The sequence below is a fragment of the Myotis lucifugus genome, unplaced genomic scaffold (assembly GCF_000147115.1).
Source record: "Myotis lucifugus unplaced genomic scaffold, Myoluc2.0 scaffold_135, whole genome shotgun sequence".
Taxonomy (NCBI): Eukaryota; Metazoa; Chordata; class Mammalia; order Chiroptera; family Vespertilionidae; genus Myotis; species Myotis lucifugus.
Window position 1 is genome coordinate 2978896 of NW_005871183.1, and position 19365 is coordinate 2998260.

Here is a 19365-nt window from a genome sequence, read left to right on the forward strand (position 1 = left end):
CGCCCCTGTCATGCACAGAGCAGGGCGGATTGGGAGGTGGGATGCCACCCTCAGTCATGCTCAGGGTAGGGCCGATTGGGGGGTTGGGGCACAGCCCCCTGTCACACTCAAGGCAGGGTCGATGGGGTGGTTGCGGCGCCACCCCCTGTCACGCACAGAGCAGGGCCGATCAGGGAGTTGGGGCGCTGCCCCTGTCACTCACAGAGCAGGGCCCATCAGGGTGGTTGGGGCTCCGTACCCTGTCATGCACAGAGCAGGGTCAATCAGGGGGTTGGGGAGCTCTCCCCTGTCACGCACAGAGCAGGGTCGATCAGGGGGTTGGGGAGCTCCCCCTGTCACTCACAGAGTAGGGCCGATAGGGGAGTTGGGGCACTGCCTCCTGTCACACACAGAGCAGGGCAGATCAGGGGGTTGGGGCGCCACACCCTGTCACACTCAAGGCAGGGCCGATGTGGAGGTTATGGCTCTACCCCGTCACACACAGAGCAGGGCCCGTGGGGGGGGGGGGTTGGGGCGCCGCCTTCTATCACCCACAGAGCAGGGCCGTTCAGGGGGTTGAGGCGCCGCCACTGTCACACTCAGGGCAGGGCTGATGGGGAGGTTATGGCTCTACCCCATCACACAGAGCAGGGCCCGTGGGGGGAGGTTGGGGCGCCGCACCCTGTCACACACAGAGCAGGGCCAATCAGGGGGTTGGGGCGCCGCACCCTGTCACACACAGAGCCGCAGGGTGATCAGGGGGTTTGGGCGCTGCCCCCTGTCACGCTAATCCCGGGTTCGGGAGGCCTCGGAGCTCCACTGATCCCGGTGCCGGGAGGCATATTACCCTTTTACTATATAGGATAGAGTCCTGGTGCACACGTGGGTGCCGGCTGGTTTGCCCTGAAGGTTGTCCCAGATCAGGGTGGGGGTCCCCACTGGGGTGCCTGGCAAGCCTGGATGAGGGGATGATGGCTGTTTGCATCTGGTCATACCCCCTTCAGGGTTGGGGTCCCCACTGGGGTGCCTGGCCAGTCTGGGTGAGGTGCTGAGGGCTGTTTTCAGGCTGGCAGGTGACTGAAGCTCCCAACTGCTCCTTTTTTTTTTTATTCTGGGCCAGCTTTAGCTCTGAGGCTCGGCTCCAGCTATGAGACCTCCGCTGCTGAAAGCAGGGATCTGGTTTGTTTGGGTTCTATAATCGAAACACTGTTTCAACTCCAGCTCTGAGATCCCGGCTGGCTGAAAGCAGGTTTCTGGGGTTTTGTTTAGCTTCTATATTTGTAACAATATTTCAAACTGCAAGCTCAGAGGCCGGCAGCATCAGGCGGGAAACGTTGGAGTCCTCCGTCACTGGAGCAAGCAAGCCTCATGTTCACTTCAAGCTGCCTGGCTGCTGGCCGCCATCTTGGCTGGCAGTTAATTTGCATATCACCCTGATTAGCCAATGGGAAGGGTAGTGGAGGTACGGCTAATTACCATGTTTCTCTTTTATTAGATAGGAATATATATATACACACATACATACACATACATACATACACATACACATACACACACACACACACACACTAAGTGGCCATATTATTATGACCACCCCATCAGTACTTCATTGACACTTCCAAAAATACTGAATATTGAAAACTTCCTAAGCAAATACTCTCAAGGTTTTATTATTATTATTATTTGCATAACTAATTCACTTCATTGTACTGATGGGGTGGTCATAATAATCTGGCCAGTCATAATAATCTGGCCATTCAGTATATATATTGTAAAAAACAATTATGCCTTAGGGAGAAATCAGGAAAGATATAATCTTTTTATATGGCCAAAATAAAGGTGCTGGGGGAAAAGTAGAGCCTTTCAGGTATGCATAAGGAAGCTCAATTGGAAAAAGTACCTTTACTTAAAAGAAAAGTTGAAAATAAGCACAGAGGTTGGATTAGACATTCCCTATCAATCAGCCATTTGTTATTTCAATATAATTTCTAAATTTACTAGCACTCTGCTCTTAGCTGAACACTTTTGCACACAATAGCTCAATGAATACATATAATAATCCAGTGAGTCATAGATAGTAGTCCCTGTAGTACCTGTAATTTTAGGATGGAAATAGACTCAGAGCCATCAATCTAATGATGAAATGACATTTAAAATAGTTGTTAGAAAAGACACTCAGACTCTCCTAACCATCTTATGAAAACTTTTTTTAAAGATGTTTTAATAACCTACTGAGAGTTTGCCTTATTTTTGGACCTATAATTTAAATTAGAAATAAACCAACCAAAACAGTTTAGGAATGTACATTGTAATGTATGAATTATCTAGAATATCACAAAATAAAACAAGCAAAATTTATACATTTTTATTTCAGAAAGCAATTTTTGTTTGCTTAACCTTAAGACATAAAAAAATAAGATTTTTAAATTATTAGAATTTTGAACTGTAGTACAGAAATGAAGGGAAATAGTATGAAATTTGGAGCTGAATATAGTGAATAGCTTGGGAAAATTATGGGAAAGCCTGAGCAGTTGGAAAAAAGGTTTCTTACCAAGAAGGATAACCTGAACAAAGGATTACCCAAGTATTTATAGGAGGATAGATAGTGTATCTAAGAAGGTAATAATGAAAAGCAAAATTGAATATGTAAGTTAAAGTCATAGTTGTAATTTTAGTACATTTTAAACTCCACAAGAGCCCTAGCTGGTTTGGCTCGCTGGAGTGTCAGCCTGTGGACTGAAGGGTCTCAACCAATCGATGTCTCTCTCACATCCATGTTTCTCTCTCTCTCTGTCTCTCCCCCTCCCTTCTACTCTCTCTGAAAACCAATGGAAACATGTCCTATGGTGAGGATTAACCCCCCCAAAAAAACACACAAAAAAACAAAATAACTCCACATGATATGGTAAAATATTACCCTAAAATACACTTGTGAGAAATATTATTAATATATGAAAGTGATATCATTTGTAATTCTGATAAATTAACTCAGTTGATATATTGTTTTTGCTATTCCTATCACCTTACAAATATCTTAGTAATGCAGAGCGTTGTTTTGCCTAGATTCCAAGCTCAATATAATGAGCAATAGATGTTTGGAGGAAGAAGCTAAATAGTTGACTGAATTACATAGTTCCTCAACTAAGGAACAATAAAACAGAAATGGTTGAAATTGGTTAGAAACAATACTCATTTACTATTTTAAAATTAATATTTATAAATAAATATTGAACTCTGAAGGTATATACATTGAAATCTGATATTTTTGATACTTATTTGAATTATTAGTTGCACAGATAAGATGAAAACTCTGGTACTACCATCAGAAATACTTTGCCTTTTACATGCTTTTTAGTTTTCCTTTTCTTCCTGCCTCATATTTTCCCATAACCAATATCCAGGAACTTTGATTCTATGATACTCTTTGATGTTGGAGCCTATACATAAACATGGGGGAAATAGTTTGATCATTTCAGCAGGTTATGAAATATTAATTACATATTGCATACTTGCCACTGAGTAAAGCAGAATCAAAGTGTTTAAGTAGTAAAACTATCTGAAGTAATTATGTAGACAGTTTGATTATGACAATAACTCATATTACTTGTAATGAATATTAAATATTATATGATTAAAGCAATTCACATTTTTTTTTTGTTAAACCTCACTGGAGGATATTTTTCCCATTGATTTTAGACAGAGTGGAAGGGATGGTGAGAGACAGAGAGAGAGAGAGAAACATCGATGTGAGAGAGACACATGAATTGGTTGCCTCCCATATTAACCCCGTCAAGGTATGTGCCCTTGACTGAAATCTAACAGGATCCGAAGCCAATGCTTCAACCACTGAGCTGAACTGGCTAGGGCACAATTGAAATTTAAAAAAAAATAGTGATTCTATTATAATCACCAGTTTATTCTGTTCATCAGATTATAATAGAATCAGGGGCATAGAAAGGGAGTGGACTGACTATTCTTGGGGGGGAAAGGGGTGTGGGGGATGCAGGAAGAGACTGGACAAAAATCATTCACCTATGGATGAGGACAGTGGGTGGGGAGTGAGGGCGGAGGGTGGGGTGGAAACCGGGTGGAGGGGAGTTATGGGGGGGAAAAAGAGGAACAAATGTAATAATCTGAACAATAAAGATTTAATTAAAAAAATAAAAAAAAATAGTGAATCCTTTTTTTAAATAAAAATGAAGTCTTAATTAGATATATAATTTTTTACAGTTTTGTTGAGAAATAATTGACATATCATTGTATTTGTTTAAGGCATGCAGGATGATAGTTTGACTTACATATGTTATGAAATGATTACCACAGTAGGTTCAGCTAATATTAATTTTCTCATACAGATACAATAAAATGGAAAGAAAGTAGAAAAAAAAACTTTTTCTTTGTGATGAGAACTTCAGGATTTATTCTTTTAACAAATTTCCTGTACATCATACAGCAGTGTTACCAGGAGTCACCATGTTATACATTACTCCCTGCTAGTTATTTATCTGATAATTGGATGTTTTTATTTTTTTATTGCCTTTCTTCAATCCTCTTCTCCCCACCTCTGGTAATCACAAGTGTGCTCTCTTTATCTATGTGGTGTTTTGTTTTGGTTTGGTTTGGTTTCCACAGGTGAGATCACACAGTATTTGTTTTTCTCAGTGTGACTTTATTCACTTAGCGTGGTGCCTTCAAGTTCAATCCATGTTAGTGCAAATGGTAGGGTTTCCTCATTTTTTTAATGGTTGAACGATGTTGTATATACACAATACAAATTCTTTATCAATTTATCCAATGGTTGATACTTAGGTTTTATTTGTCGTGGCTACTATAAGTAATGCTGCTATGAACATGGGGTACATATATCTTTAAAAGTTAATGGTTTCTTTTTTTCCTCTGGATATATTTCCAGAAGGGTAATAGCTGGATATATGATAGTTCTATTTTTATTTTTTTTGAGAATCATCCATACTTGTTTCCGCAGTGGCTACACCAGTTTGCGTTCCCACCAGCCGTGTACAAGGATTCCCTTTTCTTCACATCTATAGTAGCATTTGTCATCGCTTGTCTTTTTATGATAGCCAGTGTTATAAGCAGGAGGTGATTTCCAATTGTGGGTTTTTTTTTTGTTTGTTTCTTTGTTTTTTGCTATTGAGTCGTATGGTTCCTTTAGATATTCTGGATACTAATCCCTATCAGATACATGGTTTGGAAATAATGTGTTCCCATTCTGCAGGATGTCTTTTCACTTTCTTCATCATTTCTTATGCTGTGCAGAAGCTTTTTTGTTTTACGTAGTCCCACTTGTTTATTGTTGATTTTGTAGCTCACACTTTAGATGTTATATCCAAAAAAGTATTACAAAGACACATGTCAAGGAGCTTTATTCCCATGTTTTGTTCTAGGAGTTTCATGTATTCAGGTTTTACATTTAAGTCTTTAATGTATTTTGAATTAATTTTTGTGATTGGTGTTAAGTTTCATTTTTTTAGATGTGAATATCCAATTATCCCAGCACGATTTATTAAAGAGACCATCTTTTCTCCGTTTAGTATTCTTGGCTCACTTGTCAAATATTAGTCATATATTCCTGGCTCTTGATTCTGTTTCATTGGTATATTTGTCAGGATTTTTTTTTTGCCAAAACCATACTATTTTGTTGTTGTTGCCAAAACCATACTATAGCTTTATTGTATAGCTGAAATCAGGAAGTGTGATTCCTCCTGCTTTGTTCTTTCTCAGTATTTCTTTAGTTATTCAATGAATAATAAAATTTTAGGAGTATTTTTTCTATTTCTATAAAAACACCATTGGAATCTTTTGCATTGAATCTATAGATAGCTCTTGGTTGTATTGACATTTAAATTAACAATATAAAATCTTCCAATCTATGAACACAATGTACTTGTATCTTCCTCGATTTCTCTTATCAGTGTCTTGTAATTTTCAGAGTAGGCATCTTGATCCTCCTTTAATTTATTCCTATTTCATGTAAATGGGATCAATTTATTTCTTTTTCAGAAAATTTGTTGTTAGTGTTACAGTTTTTAAAGGAGATAAGAACGAAGTTTTTCTCTCTTTGGAAAAGATTAGAAAGAAGAACAAGATGTGTTGGCCTTATCATTACTTTCTATCCCAGCAGCAAATACTTGAGACACCTTAGAATTACACATGACGGAGTTTGAAATTGTGGTCTCAAATGGAGATAGAAGAGTAAGTTATAAGGGGGAGGATGCCTTGAAATTATAGTCAATGCTATAACATTCTGAGGTATTTTTTAATTTAAAGAAACCTTTTCCCTTATGCATCTAGATAAAAAATGGGACATTTATGATGTAAAGGCTAGCTTAAATATCTGAAGACAAGTGCCTTCTAGGAGTAGCTTGATCTGTTTTGCATAGCCCATTTGTGTAGCATTTAGATAAGTGAGTGGAGAATGCCAGGGGGTAGATATCACTTTTCTTGACTTGCTGCTTCAAATGGAATTGGGTGTTTCAAGGACAGAGCTATCATGGACTTTTCGTGTGAAATTTCAGAGATTTTTAGCAGGGATGATCTGAGGATTACTATGTAGCATGTTAGTTGAATGATTCCTTCCAGACTTAAGATTCCATGGTCCTAATGGAATACCAGTCTCAAAACTGTGTTTATCTTGAAGACATATTTTTATAATAGCTTAAGGAAGAAAAATTACATTTATATTTATAACTCAAATATTTCCCCCAAAGTTATACAGTACCGTAAGTTCAACAGATACAATATTTTTTTATGCCAAATGTTAAGATTTTGGCTCTAATAGCCCTTTTCCATATGGACAGTGTAACAACCCTCCATTTTTGCTCTCAGTGACAGGTACTCTGGATTCCTTTCATAGAGATGTTGAATTTAAAGAAGTCTATAGACACCATATATTCCAGCTTCATAGAACACATCAGAGTCTAATTTCCTTTAACACAGGAGTCAAATTCTACTTCACTTCCTGGTATTTTGTATTCCTCAAACTTCATAAAATAATTTTATTCTTTGATCCATACCTACTGTTTCTAAGTCTGTAGGCCTTGCTTTCTTGTTCTAGTTTGAGCATGTTCTTATTTCTTGTTTAAGTTAAGATTCTTTTATTAAATACAGATACTGTTATTTTTTCAGGTAATTCTACTCTACATGCATTTTATATCAATTGTTATTCTCTGCGGACTCCAGAAATTAACGTTTCTTGAAATAATTGATCTATAATTCAGTAGAGATCACTATTCCCATCCCTCCGCCCTGCTATTGTACCTTATTCTTCCCTCCCAAACAGATGCTTGATTGCCCCAAAACTAAACTATTAGCCCTCTTTTACAAAATTCATGATCTACTTATTGCTAACCTCTCTGATCTCAAGTCTTACCATTCTTCTCCCAGTCCACTACACATAACAGCTTCATTGGCCATTGTGCTATTTCTTTTATATATATGTAATTATTGATAGTTATTACAGATAATATCCCATTTTACCCCATTTTACCCTCTCCTCCAGCCCCTTCCCACTCCACCAGGTCTTCACTACGCTATAGCCCATGTCCATGAGCTATGCATATAAGTATATAAGTTCTTTGGTTTATCTCTTCTTGAACCCCCAACCCCAGTCTGTTCCATGACTTCATGCTTCTGGTCTTATTTTGTTGGTCAATTTCATTGTGTTCATTAGATTCCACATATAAGTGAGGTCATGCGATATTTGTGTTGTGCTATTTCTTGAACCCATCAAGGTGGCTCCAGCCTGAGGGCTTTGCAGCAGCCAGGAGTGCTCTTTACTCCTGCTTCTTATGACTAGCAACTTGAGATCTCAGTTTAAATTTTACTCCCATAGACAAATCTTCCATAAAAACGTAAACAGAGTAGCTTTTTTTTTTACTATTTATTTATTTATCTATCTATCTATCTATTTATTTATTTATTTTCTTTATTGATTAAGATATTATATATGTGTCCTTATGGCCCCATTGCCCTCCCACTCCCCACACTCATGCCCTCACCCCCCTGGTGTCTGTGTCCATTGGTTAGGCTTATATGCAAGCATACAAGTCCTTTGGTTGATCTCTCCCCCTTACCCCCACCCTTACATGTTACCCTATTTAAACTTTCTGTAAATTGCTCATCTCCTATATGGTATTTTAAAAATTATTTTTTAGAATGTATCTTTATTGTTGAACGTGTTACAGATGTCCCCTTTAAAAATTATTTATCCATTTGTATAATCTCTCTCTCAAAAGAATGGATGATTCATTAAGGTAGATATGAGGTCTGTTTTGTTTACCAAAATCTCCAGTACCCAGAAAAGGAGCTGGCACATCATGGGAACTCCATAAATATTTGTTGAATGAATGAATGGAGCACAATACTTCCTCACTCCACATGTCCTTATTTGTTAACTTGGCTGTGGGTGAAATCTTTCAATGTTTTTATATCTGAAGCTTATAGGCTAATACAGCATTATAATCTTTTGCTAAATTTCTTTCATAGAATAGTTATAAAGATGCTAGGGAAAGCATGCCTATATGTATCTGTATAAAAATAATTAAAAATTGGTCACATTGTCATTTGGGGCAACAAGGAGAGGGATATTTCATAAGTTAAAAGAGACATCACTGGATTTAAACTTTAAAGGAGGCACTTACTTAGATATTTTGATTTTCACAACTTTTTTTGGCCTTAAAATTTGTTTTCTTTTTTGACACTTTTTTTCATTCACACAAACTATCAAAATAGCATTTACACTCTTTTGCCTGGTACTCATACATTGTAATGAGCTTAAGTAAACATGTTGTTTTCTTAGTTGTAATCTAATCTTTTTTCATAATCAATGGATGGTTTGACAGATTTTTTATATTATTTTTTGTTGTTTTCAATAGGGTTGTAATATTTCTTGTGATTTGAAAGAAAATGTGTTTTCATTCTTAACTTTCAAATATTTTATATATCAATAAATTACAGTCTCACTGTATAAACTTCCAGTATTAGAAAGATTATAAAATTCTCTTGCATTATTGAATTTCTTAGTTTCTATCCTGACTATTGAATGATAGTCGTAGCATTATTCACGTGTTTTAAATATGCATACTCTAGTATGTTAAAAATAGTTGTGTAAAGCAAAATCTTTATTCTTGTAAAGCCTTTTTCTTATTTTGGCAGGGACATTTTTATTATCATTCCTATTTATTACGCTAGTTGCAATTAGTGTAGAGAAATGTATATTTTATGTACCAATTCACCAGAAAAAAATCCTGTACTTAAATAGCTCTTTTTCATAGCATATGATGTATGACTGTTTTGTGAATTATTAAAAAAATCATATATGTGAAATTTTATTTTTTTCATTATTGTCTTGGTCTTTCATATTTACTCATTGATGTAATATGTACATTTGTCAGTAAAATCACTGTGTATGTAAATGGCAAAAATGTGTGTATATCCTTTTCACCTTAATGTCCATCACGGATCTTAATACAGCATCTTTCAAAAAAAATGTTTAATGACCTGAAAAATAAATAAATATAAAACAATCCATGTAAGTATAACAATACAATAAACAAAACTAAACTAATAAAAAACCACCTCTGAAACTTTTTTCATTCGTTACCTTAAGAAGCTTTTTGTGTGAAAATATTTAGTTCAGTAACCAATGTTTTTTTTACACTTATAGATATTAATGCCCATAATTAGCATCAGAATGCTGTGAATCTATAAAAATATAGACAATATTTACATTTTTCAAGTAGCTTTCTCAGTTTTCAATAATTATGTCTAATTTTCTAATCCTCATTAGGGATTAGGGTGAGGTGTTTGGCTTACTTACGGTAGTGTTTAATTTGGACAGCACTACATAGTCATCATCGCACTAGCCTAGGAGATAGGATCTCCTCAGGTCAGGGTTGTCTTAATGGGGCCTGGGGTGGCTGGTGTATGGGGCCTATGGCCGGCAGCTGACAGCAGCCTGGGGAATAGCCTGTAGCAGGCTCCTCTGAGGCGGCCCTGAGCTGAGTGGAGTCTGATGGTGCCCGCAGGTGGCAAGCACATTGAGAGACATCCAGCCCTCGCTGCTCCACTGCGACATGCTGAGCGCAACCCAGGAGGCGCTCTACCACCCAGACATCTCCTCCAGCAGCCAACTGCAGAGCGCGCCACAGCTCATCGCGGACCAGGGCCCCGTGGAGCTGCCAGAGGAGTTCGTGGTCCAGGTGCCCAAGGAGCTCAGATCCCAGCCCAAGGTGCGGCCAGCGGTGGGAGGTGGGACAGAGGGCTGGGGGTGGCTGGGCAGGGGCTCCTGGAAGCTCAGCCCCAGGCAGGCTTACGGGTGTCTTTTCATATACCTGTGGTTGATATTTGCTCTTAGTTGTATCCGAGCCAGCTGTTTAACAATGCATGCTTATTCTACATTAGAGCCTCGTTATTATTTCAAAATGTTGACCTTAAATTTTGAACTGTCTTTGCGGAACACAGGAAATTTAAAATCACTTTGAGTGAGAATTTCAACTCTTACAGAATTTGAGTGGTTGTAAAATACAAGTCTTAACACATCCAATCATTTTTGAAAAAACATTCTCATCGATAGAAACTACCACAATTTTGAGATTAGGATGAAAACATCTTGGTTAAGAATTGTGTATAGACATTTGAAAGCATGAAATGGGATAGAAAAGTGATGGCTACAGGAACAAGCTAATTTTCTTATGAAAGTGTGGGACATTCCTTTGTTTATAACGTTGTCTCTGCAGCTGAGAAGTAGAATGGGAGCCGTACAGCCCATGAAGCTCCATGGAGAATGTTACATGATATTTGCACAGAATTCAATACTACTTTTTCCTAATACTTTATATTTTATTTTATCTTTATATATATTAAGGCAATGTAACTTTTCTTTTTTCTCATTAAATTCCATACAGGCACTATTTTCCCTCTAAATTCCCCTAGGGAATATAATATACTAATATATAAATATGTGGTGGGCAAAAATTGTTTAAATTTGTTCATATGGAAAATGATAATTAACAAATAATAACACAAAATAAACTCTGTTTTGCATACTCACAATTATAAACCTATTAAGTATTATAAATACTTATAATTTTCTTTATGTTCCACAACATGAAAAAGACTAAGAATCATTTGGCTTGTTGAACCATAAATATCAAGTCTTGTCCCAAAACAGTCACCTCTCCTAACTTCTATAAGGGGATATACATACAAGAAATATTGGCAAAGGAACATGAAATATTACTATAATAGTTGAGCTTCTAAACCCCATTAGATAATTCTCTGATAAAAAAAAAAGTTGGAATACTTTATTTCAGTTCAGGGAATAAGGGGGATGCATCATGAATCCATTTGAGATTTAACAGACCTGTGAGAGTTAAACCTCACTCCTCAATTACTGCAGCCACATAGAAAGAGTAAGTATATGGGAAACATGGCACTCGCAGTGACTCTGTCCACTCTCAGTCACATCATTCAGTTGATGTCGGAGAATCTTTCTATTCAGATTAGCATTTCTTCCTTGGTGGTGATGATTGGGGAAGGGGCAGTGGTGAGTGAGAACATGAACTTCCACAGAAGCATGTAAAATTGACTCCGTGTTCTAAAATTTCAAGGAAAATGCACAGTAAGCATTCTTTAAGAACTTTTTTTTTTCATTTTTGCTTTTTGTTTTGCAGAAATTGGGTGTTGTTATATTCCTCCCAGAAAATATTCACCATGATTTTGACTTCTGATTTATACTGTAAAATAATATAAAATTAATTAATTTACTCCAATGCAAATGCATTCTCACAATTTCTAATATTAATGAAATAGAAATCCAGAAATGAAGTTTAATTTTTGAGTAGATGATATGAATATTTAAATCAGCCATGAACATAAATACAAACACACATGCACGTGCGTGTGTGCACACACATACACACACCCCACACAACCCTCTACCCACTGGGGATTATGTCTTATGAAAAAATTTAGAATATTAGTCATTTACAATAGTTTTCCCCTATAGAACTTTTTGTAAAGAGTTGGCTGAATTTAAACATTCCCCAACTTTTAAAGCTTAATGATGTTTTTCTATATTATGAGATTTTGCTTTTTGCCAGTATGTGGGAGGTTGCAGTGTAGTAATGGGTTATGAATTATGTTTTTATATCAGTTTAAAAATAGAAACATTATATTCTGTTTTGGATAGAAATGGAAAGGATGGTCCGAGGCAGCCTTCATGTGATCTCATAAATGGATACTGTGGTAAATGTGATTTAAAAGGAGCCAACAGAATTGTGTTAATCTGTTATGATGAGACAATACTTTTGGGAAGTTGCTTTTCTGAAAAACTAATTTTATCAGTGAGACACAGGGCAACTGAAGGTCATCTCTGAGTGCTCCATAGAAAGAACAAGGAAGAACAAGCAAATGTTTCAGGGCCATAATCTTTCCTAATACAGAAGATCATGTTATCTATGGGGTGCCCTCCTGTTGTCCCCACCTGTTGCTGCTGGAAGTAGGCATCTTGGGGTGCCATGGGAACAAGAACTTCTGGGCCCCAAGGGAGGATCAGGTATCATGAAAAGCTTTATTGATGATGTGAAATTAAGGGGGCTCCCTTCCAAGGTCCCCTCTCCCTCCATCTCACCATGGAAAGACCCCCATTTCGTCTTTAGCAGAGCTGGGATTGAAGCCACTGCCCAGGGTCTTCACTCCATATTAAAGCCCAGTCTAGTCCAGCATCTGGCTAGCTTAGCTTGTGCTCCAAGCTCCAGTCCATTGAGTGTGGGGTCATGGCCATGCGGCTTCTAGGGCCACATGCAGGCTAGCGCAGGCCCCTGAAGAAGCAAGTGCAAGGAAGCAGGAGCAATGCAAGAGAAACAAGAGGCGCAAGACAGAGAAGTTTTCTTTTTTGGGGGGGAATTTTAATTAGGAGCTTAACAAATGAATCCTTCAGGATTTCACGTCCTTGCAGTGGCTCCACCCCTCTAGGCAATCCATGGTTCAACAGGCTAGACAGGCAAGTGTCTTCCCTATGGCACCCCAACTTCACTGTATATGCGCCCATTTACCCCTTTGCTTGATCCCTTTCCCAGTATCTGCGGGAAATGGACTGGTGGTTTCTTAATACTGGAGTATAAAGTTGCAGCTTCCTACAGAAGCTGCCCAGATGACCATGCTTATAATGTCTGGCCTTCCCTTTTATTTTTTTCTATTAATATTAATAAACTAGCTAGTTATGATGGTAACAATAGTACATAGAGCTAGAGTATTTGGACAGGTATGAAAAGTGAAATTGAAATAAAAGATACCGTATTACCTTCAGCTCCTCAAATTGAAAAAACATGGAAGAATGCAAACAAGAAAATGTCAGTGAACTCCACCCCTCCACACCTTTCTCAAAACAAAAACAAGTCTGTTATAAAAACAAGATACTTAAAGTTACAGAAAACTCATTAATAAATATAAGTAATAAAGACAGAGATTAATACAATCTGACTGAAAAATGAAATTGATTTTACTTTAAAAATTGTTAACCCCTGTTTGTTCTACAGATAGCCAAACAAGCAAGTAAGAAACCCAATTAAAACAGCCTTAACAACTCAACAAAAAATAAAACATATAAAGACCCTTTCATTGGCTTGAAATTAAACTTTACTCTTTTTTTCCCCTTTTCATTCATTTGACTCCAGATAGCTAATAGTTCTTGAGAGTTAATGAGTGTTTAGATTCAGAGGAATTAGGACTTCACAGTAGAGCAGCAAAGCATAAGGGATTTAAGAAAAGCATTGTTCACAGAAGACATGTTTCTCTTTAGCATATTAAAGCAGAAGGAAGTCTGAGGGCAGATTGCCCAGTTAATGACTAGATATCAAGACTTTTCCTTGAAACTAAAAGAATGTTACTGTGTTTTTTATCAGCACTTCCTATGCTTTAATTGTGATTTTCAAAAGTTCATTGAGATGATCTACAAATAACCCTCCTGCTAGGCACATATAGTGTGCAGCAAGCATGTCAAACTCGAAGGCTAACACTGGCCAGATAAACAAGGTTTAAGTTTATGTGGGCCGCAAAAAAAAACAAAAGCTTCAATTTTCATAGAAACGCAGGTTTATTTCGATAGAGACATGCTGAATACAAAGGGCTGAAATAAATGAGTAATAGTTAACATGAAATAATAGAGCATTGTAATAAAATTAATATTTTTCTTGAACATTAACTTACCAGACACTGAATAACTGCACAAATTAATAAGAGTAACACAAATAAACATATTTTTCTTGTTCTCCAAAAGCAAAATATTTCCTGTTGCGCACAACAAACAAATCAGTCCAAGACTAATGACGTGGCAATTAGCTGCTAAGATATTTGCTGCTAGTATTAGGGGAGAGAAATGGTGGGCCTGCGCGTAAGGCACGTAAAAGAAATGAATGCAACGCGATTATAGTAATCATTTGTTAGTGAACCTTGTAGTTTGTTATTAATAATTATGTATAACAGGATATTGTAAAAATTAAGTTACAGAATTTTTATTAAAACATTTCTTACATACCGTGTATTGGCTGGGTCACAAACATATTTGTTGTGGGCTGCATGTGGCCCTTGGGCCGCGAGTTTGACATGCTTGATGTGCAGGTCCATACAAGTGTTCTCTCAGAATACAGCTAAAGCATTTCAATCCTGACAAGTCATAGACTCTACCTTTTGCAAGAGCCAAAATGCTTTTCCAAGAGGCTCCTGTATTGTCAGTCTATTGAGAATCAAATAAAACTCTATAATTAATTTTCCCCTTTTTCCTCCATTTTGGGTTTTTTGTAGATGGGAATGCTTTTATAATTATAATTTTTGCCCTCAATAATAATAATGATATTTATTATTATTTTTAATAATGGGTTGAGTGCAAATGTATGCTGCACTATGTACCAGGAAAACAAAGATGGAGAATTCAATTCATAATTTTTTTTATTCATTTTTATTGATTTTTTTTACAGAGAGGAAGGGAGAGGGATAGAGAGTCAGAAATATCGATGAGAGAGAAACATCGATTAGCTGCCTCCTGCACACCCCCCACCCGGGATGTGCCCGCAACCAAGGTACATGCCCTTGACTGGAATCAAACCTGGGACCCCTCAGTCTGCAGGCCGACGCTCCATCCACTGAGCCAAACCAGTCAGGGCCAATTCATAATTTTGATCTCTCAGTGGGTATTGGGAAACAAGAAAGAGCACCATGTGGCAAATGCTTGCTAAAGGATACCTCTCCCCTGTACCCAAAGAGGCAAGAGACTTGTTTTTAAAAGTAATTAATAGAAGCTTGTGTGTGTGTGTGTGTGTGTGTGTGTGTGTGTGTGTGTGTGTGTGTTTAGGGGGGAGTGCTAAGTTTGGGAACTGTGTTTTCAGAATACATATTTCTTATGGGAATCTAGACTCTTGAGTACTGGATCTTGGATATCAGTAAATAATATCAGGAAAGCACGCTCCAACTGGGCCTAATTCTTCTTTGGTTCTCTAACTTTCCATCAGCTTTCTTTGCTCCTTAGCATTGTGACTGTCACACCAAATTGTACACACTCCTCTTAGTACCAACCACCAACAGGCACTGTCTTCTTACCTTTTAGTTTACATTTCCAAGATGGGAATTTAATCCCCCTTGGGTTAGGTCAGTATCCCTGACCTAATTATTCATGTCACTGGCCATTTCATGACCTTCACCCACACAGCAGTGTTTGTGTAGCAAAGAGGCAATAGCAGAAACACCTATTTCAGGGGAAAGTATACAATACCATGGAGGGAGTATGTACCAGTCTTAGAGAAAGTGATCCTAAATATAAAGTGGTATCTAGGCTGTGGCCTGACAGACAAGTAGTAGTTAGCCAAACACACAGGTAGAAGAAACATACTACTATAGACAGAGGAAACAGTAGCACAAATGCCTAGTTCAGTATAATTGGAGCATAGAAGTCCAAAGGATAATGTCTAGACATTAGCCCCGAATGATCTGGGAAGTAATCAAGCACTTGATCAGCATGGCATGATATAACATCTTGAGGAGTTTAGAATTTTTGTGATGGCAGCAAGGGAATAATTAAGTCTTAGAGGAAGTGAACCACTGCCTGCATTTGAGGCTTAAAGACTGGAGATGGGGAAGTTATTCTGTTGATTTAGATTTAAAAAATGATGGTGGTCCTGACTCAAGTAGTGAGTGACATTAGTGCTAATGAGGACCAAAGGTCAAGAATTTTATATTCATTGGATGTGTGAATAATGTAGAGGAAAAATCCAAAGAGGGCAACCAAGTTTCTGGCTTGAGAGATTGCTACTTACTCAGCTATGGAAGGTAAGAGGAGACAGAAAATATTGCTAAGGAATGATGATGCTGTTATAGAAAAATTTACAAATGAGTTCTTTAATGTATTCCTTTGAACAGAAGCTCAACTTTCTGTCCCAAATTTAAGAACCTATAATTTAAATACAATATACAAATCTAAAAAAAAAGATAATTAAAAGTGTTATTTGTTAGGCATAAGTTATTCTCATCAAAGAGAAAAAAAAGTTAGTGCTATTCTTTGTTACCCATTTTATTTTGGCTTAGGTGTGATAAGCTATTCTGCAACAAAAGAGCATCTGCTAGGATTTTCATTCAATCCTTCTTTCTACTTCCCAGTAATACCTAGCAGGGCTGTAGTGCTGCCAAGATTAGATCTGATTATGAGCTTTCCTGTGTTCCCATGAAACAGCTGAAAAGATTCTTATTATATAGTATTTGCATTTGCAACATATACATTTAGCAAGGAGAGAAATTGAACAAAGTTAAAGACAGTTGATCTGCTGGCCTCAATATATTTGATATTCATTTAGTTCTTAGTAGAATGTTCCATGTCAAAATTTGGAAGGCAGCTGGAGAGTAATCTGCTCATATTTGCACTCATTAACAACATAACATAGCATATAGTTTAATAAAATGATAACAAAAATAATCTTCATGTGTCCTTTGAGAGTGCCTCAAAAATGAAAATGAATCTTAACTTATATAACTCTTGCCTAATTAAAACTAATTATTAAAATAGCAATATCCCTTGAAGACAATGTAAAGCAATGCTATAAATGCTTTATCTTAAGGAAATGGTAATGTTCTCATTGGTTAAGAGACTAGGAAATGAAAGCTGCAGTAGCTGCAGAATGCTCACCTAATTGTACACATGAAGGTGTTGTAATAAACTGATAGAAGCAGGGAAGGGGTGATGAAAGCTCATTTGTCGGATTACTGGTAACACAATGATTTGGGAATGGAGCCAATTGTTTTTTTTTACCCTATGAACTTACCAATGTGATTGAGTTTGGACACTGGAATAAATGAAGAACAGGGAGAGAGAAATACAGGATGCTTTGAGGCCTATAAGCCACACATATACTTACAGTAAATAAGATTAGTAGGCAATACAGTTTTCTCTTATTTCAAATCACATCCCATACATGTTTTACCCTTCAGCCCCAAGGAAGTTCTGTTAATTTACTAGACAAGCCATGGCCCCTTCCTTCTGGATCATTGGCAAATGGTATTATCTTTGCTGGGTGGAAAGTGTATACCACCTGGGTCCCCTTCAGCTCAGCTAAAAATTCGATATAGGTTGAATTGGATTGATTTTCTTCCACTTTCACCCATCCCTAGGCCTATGCCTGACAGAACAATTTTTAATCTCCCTCTGATTCTGAATTAGAGCGGCCTGAAACGTGTATGTGCATGATGAGGTAAACAATTTATCTTCGCTTCCTCTGGCTTTCATAATTTCATTCAATGTAACATGATTATTAGAAAATTTGAGACTTGTTACTCTTAATATGTTTTTAGTGCCATTTATATTGACTTTGATGAGTTGAACTTCTGGCATGTTCTCATGTTCTTACTCCCTTTACTCCCAAATTTTTGGAAAAGCTGGTTCTAATTTTGTTATTATATTACAGTCTGAAGTGTATAGGTGAAGTCTAGGAATTCATGGAGAGGTAAGGAGATGAAAGAACTTGTAACAGAAGAACAGAGATTAATGTTGCTATGGCAATTGAAAACCTTCCGTTTTACAAGCTCAGCTTTTTTGATATAACTATCACTGCAAGAGAATAATATAATGTGGCCTTCAAAGTCCTTGTTAGCTTCTTGGTTTATATGACAATATAATATTATTTCGGATAAAAGCCCCTGTTCACATTTATTTGTGTCTTTCAGAGATTTGTCAGTTCAGACAAAATGTCAGGTGTAATTGATATGCAAAATGCATTATTTGCACATCACTCTTAAAATTGTCATGCATAAAAGGTCCTTATATTTTCATGTGAGAAGAAGGGCCATAGGTATCTAGGAAGTAAAGTATTGAGGTTAAAAAAACAAACAAACTTTGCAGCCCTAAACATTATTTAAAAGCATTTCTTTAGGGTCTTGTTTCTTTCCTAAAAGTAATCAATACCAGAATGATGTATCCAATTGAAAATAATGTGTTAGTGAGTTTAGCCTTCAAGTATTTAAAGGAAAATGTGATAAAGTCTTTTATTTTTATTGGCATAAATTACAATTTATTTTCCCTTTCCATCTGAGAAGTATGAAATAGCTTTTCAAAATACTTATGGAAATTAGTGTATTTCTCATCATTACATTTTTCTTTTCACAAAGGATATGAATAATGGAAAATAAATGCTAAACTTTGACATTTAATCCAAAAAAAATTTCATTTCCTGGATTTAATTAGGAGTGTATTGTAGGTTGTTTCATTAATATCTGCCACATGCTGATAATTGTATATATGCTCCAAAGGAGCAAATTTTACACTGCCAGTGACAGATACTTTTCAGAATAAGTTAGCTAATTATTAGAAAGTCTCTTTCTTTTTCTTCTGTTTCCCTTCAAATCAAAAGATATGTGGTAGTAAAAGAGATCTGAAGTTTATCTAGTACTGAGAGGAAACTTCCATTATATATATAGAAGCCTTAACCCCAAATTAAGATGTAAGGGAGGGGGAAAGCAGGTATTATGTATAGAACATCATGCTTTCGTAGATAGGCTTATATCTGGGTTTTTGATTTTGCATTTTTCATATAGGTCTACATACAGTACAGAAATTTTGTCAGACACTCTATCTTTCTTTTGTATATATAGTTAATTAAATTGATGGTGTTTTTCCTCAATTATTACTTCTTAAGAAGCAATTTTTTTGTTATTAGCTATATCTTTAAATCTTTACCATTTTGCTTTTACTGCTACTTAGAGGGTAGTAGTGTGGAATTGCAGTTACTATATGAACTTTGGGGTCAGAGGGGTTTGAGTTCATTCACAGCTTTACCATATATTAATTGTTTTAACCAAAACCAAGGACTTACATTTTAGATATAGTTC

The 19365-nt window shown here is 36.8% G+C and overlaps 1 protein-coding gene across 1 annotated transcript in view; it reads left to right on the forward strand.

Annotated features, from left to right (window-relative positions):
- Nucleotides 1-19365, forward strand: part of ADGRL3 (adhesion G protein-coupled receptor L3) — a 491390-nt gene that overhangs the window by 16337 nt on the left and 455688 nt on the right. Inside the window, exon 2 of the mRNA XM_014460593.2 lies at nucleotides 10026-10229. Within this exon, the coding sequence (XP_014316079.1) occupies nucleotides 10026-10229 (204 nt within the window). The remainder of the gene's footprint in view (nucleotides 1-10025; nucleotides 10230-19365) is intronic.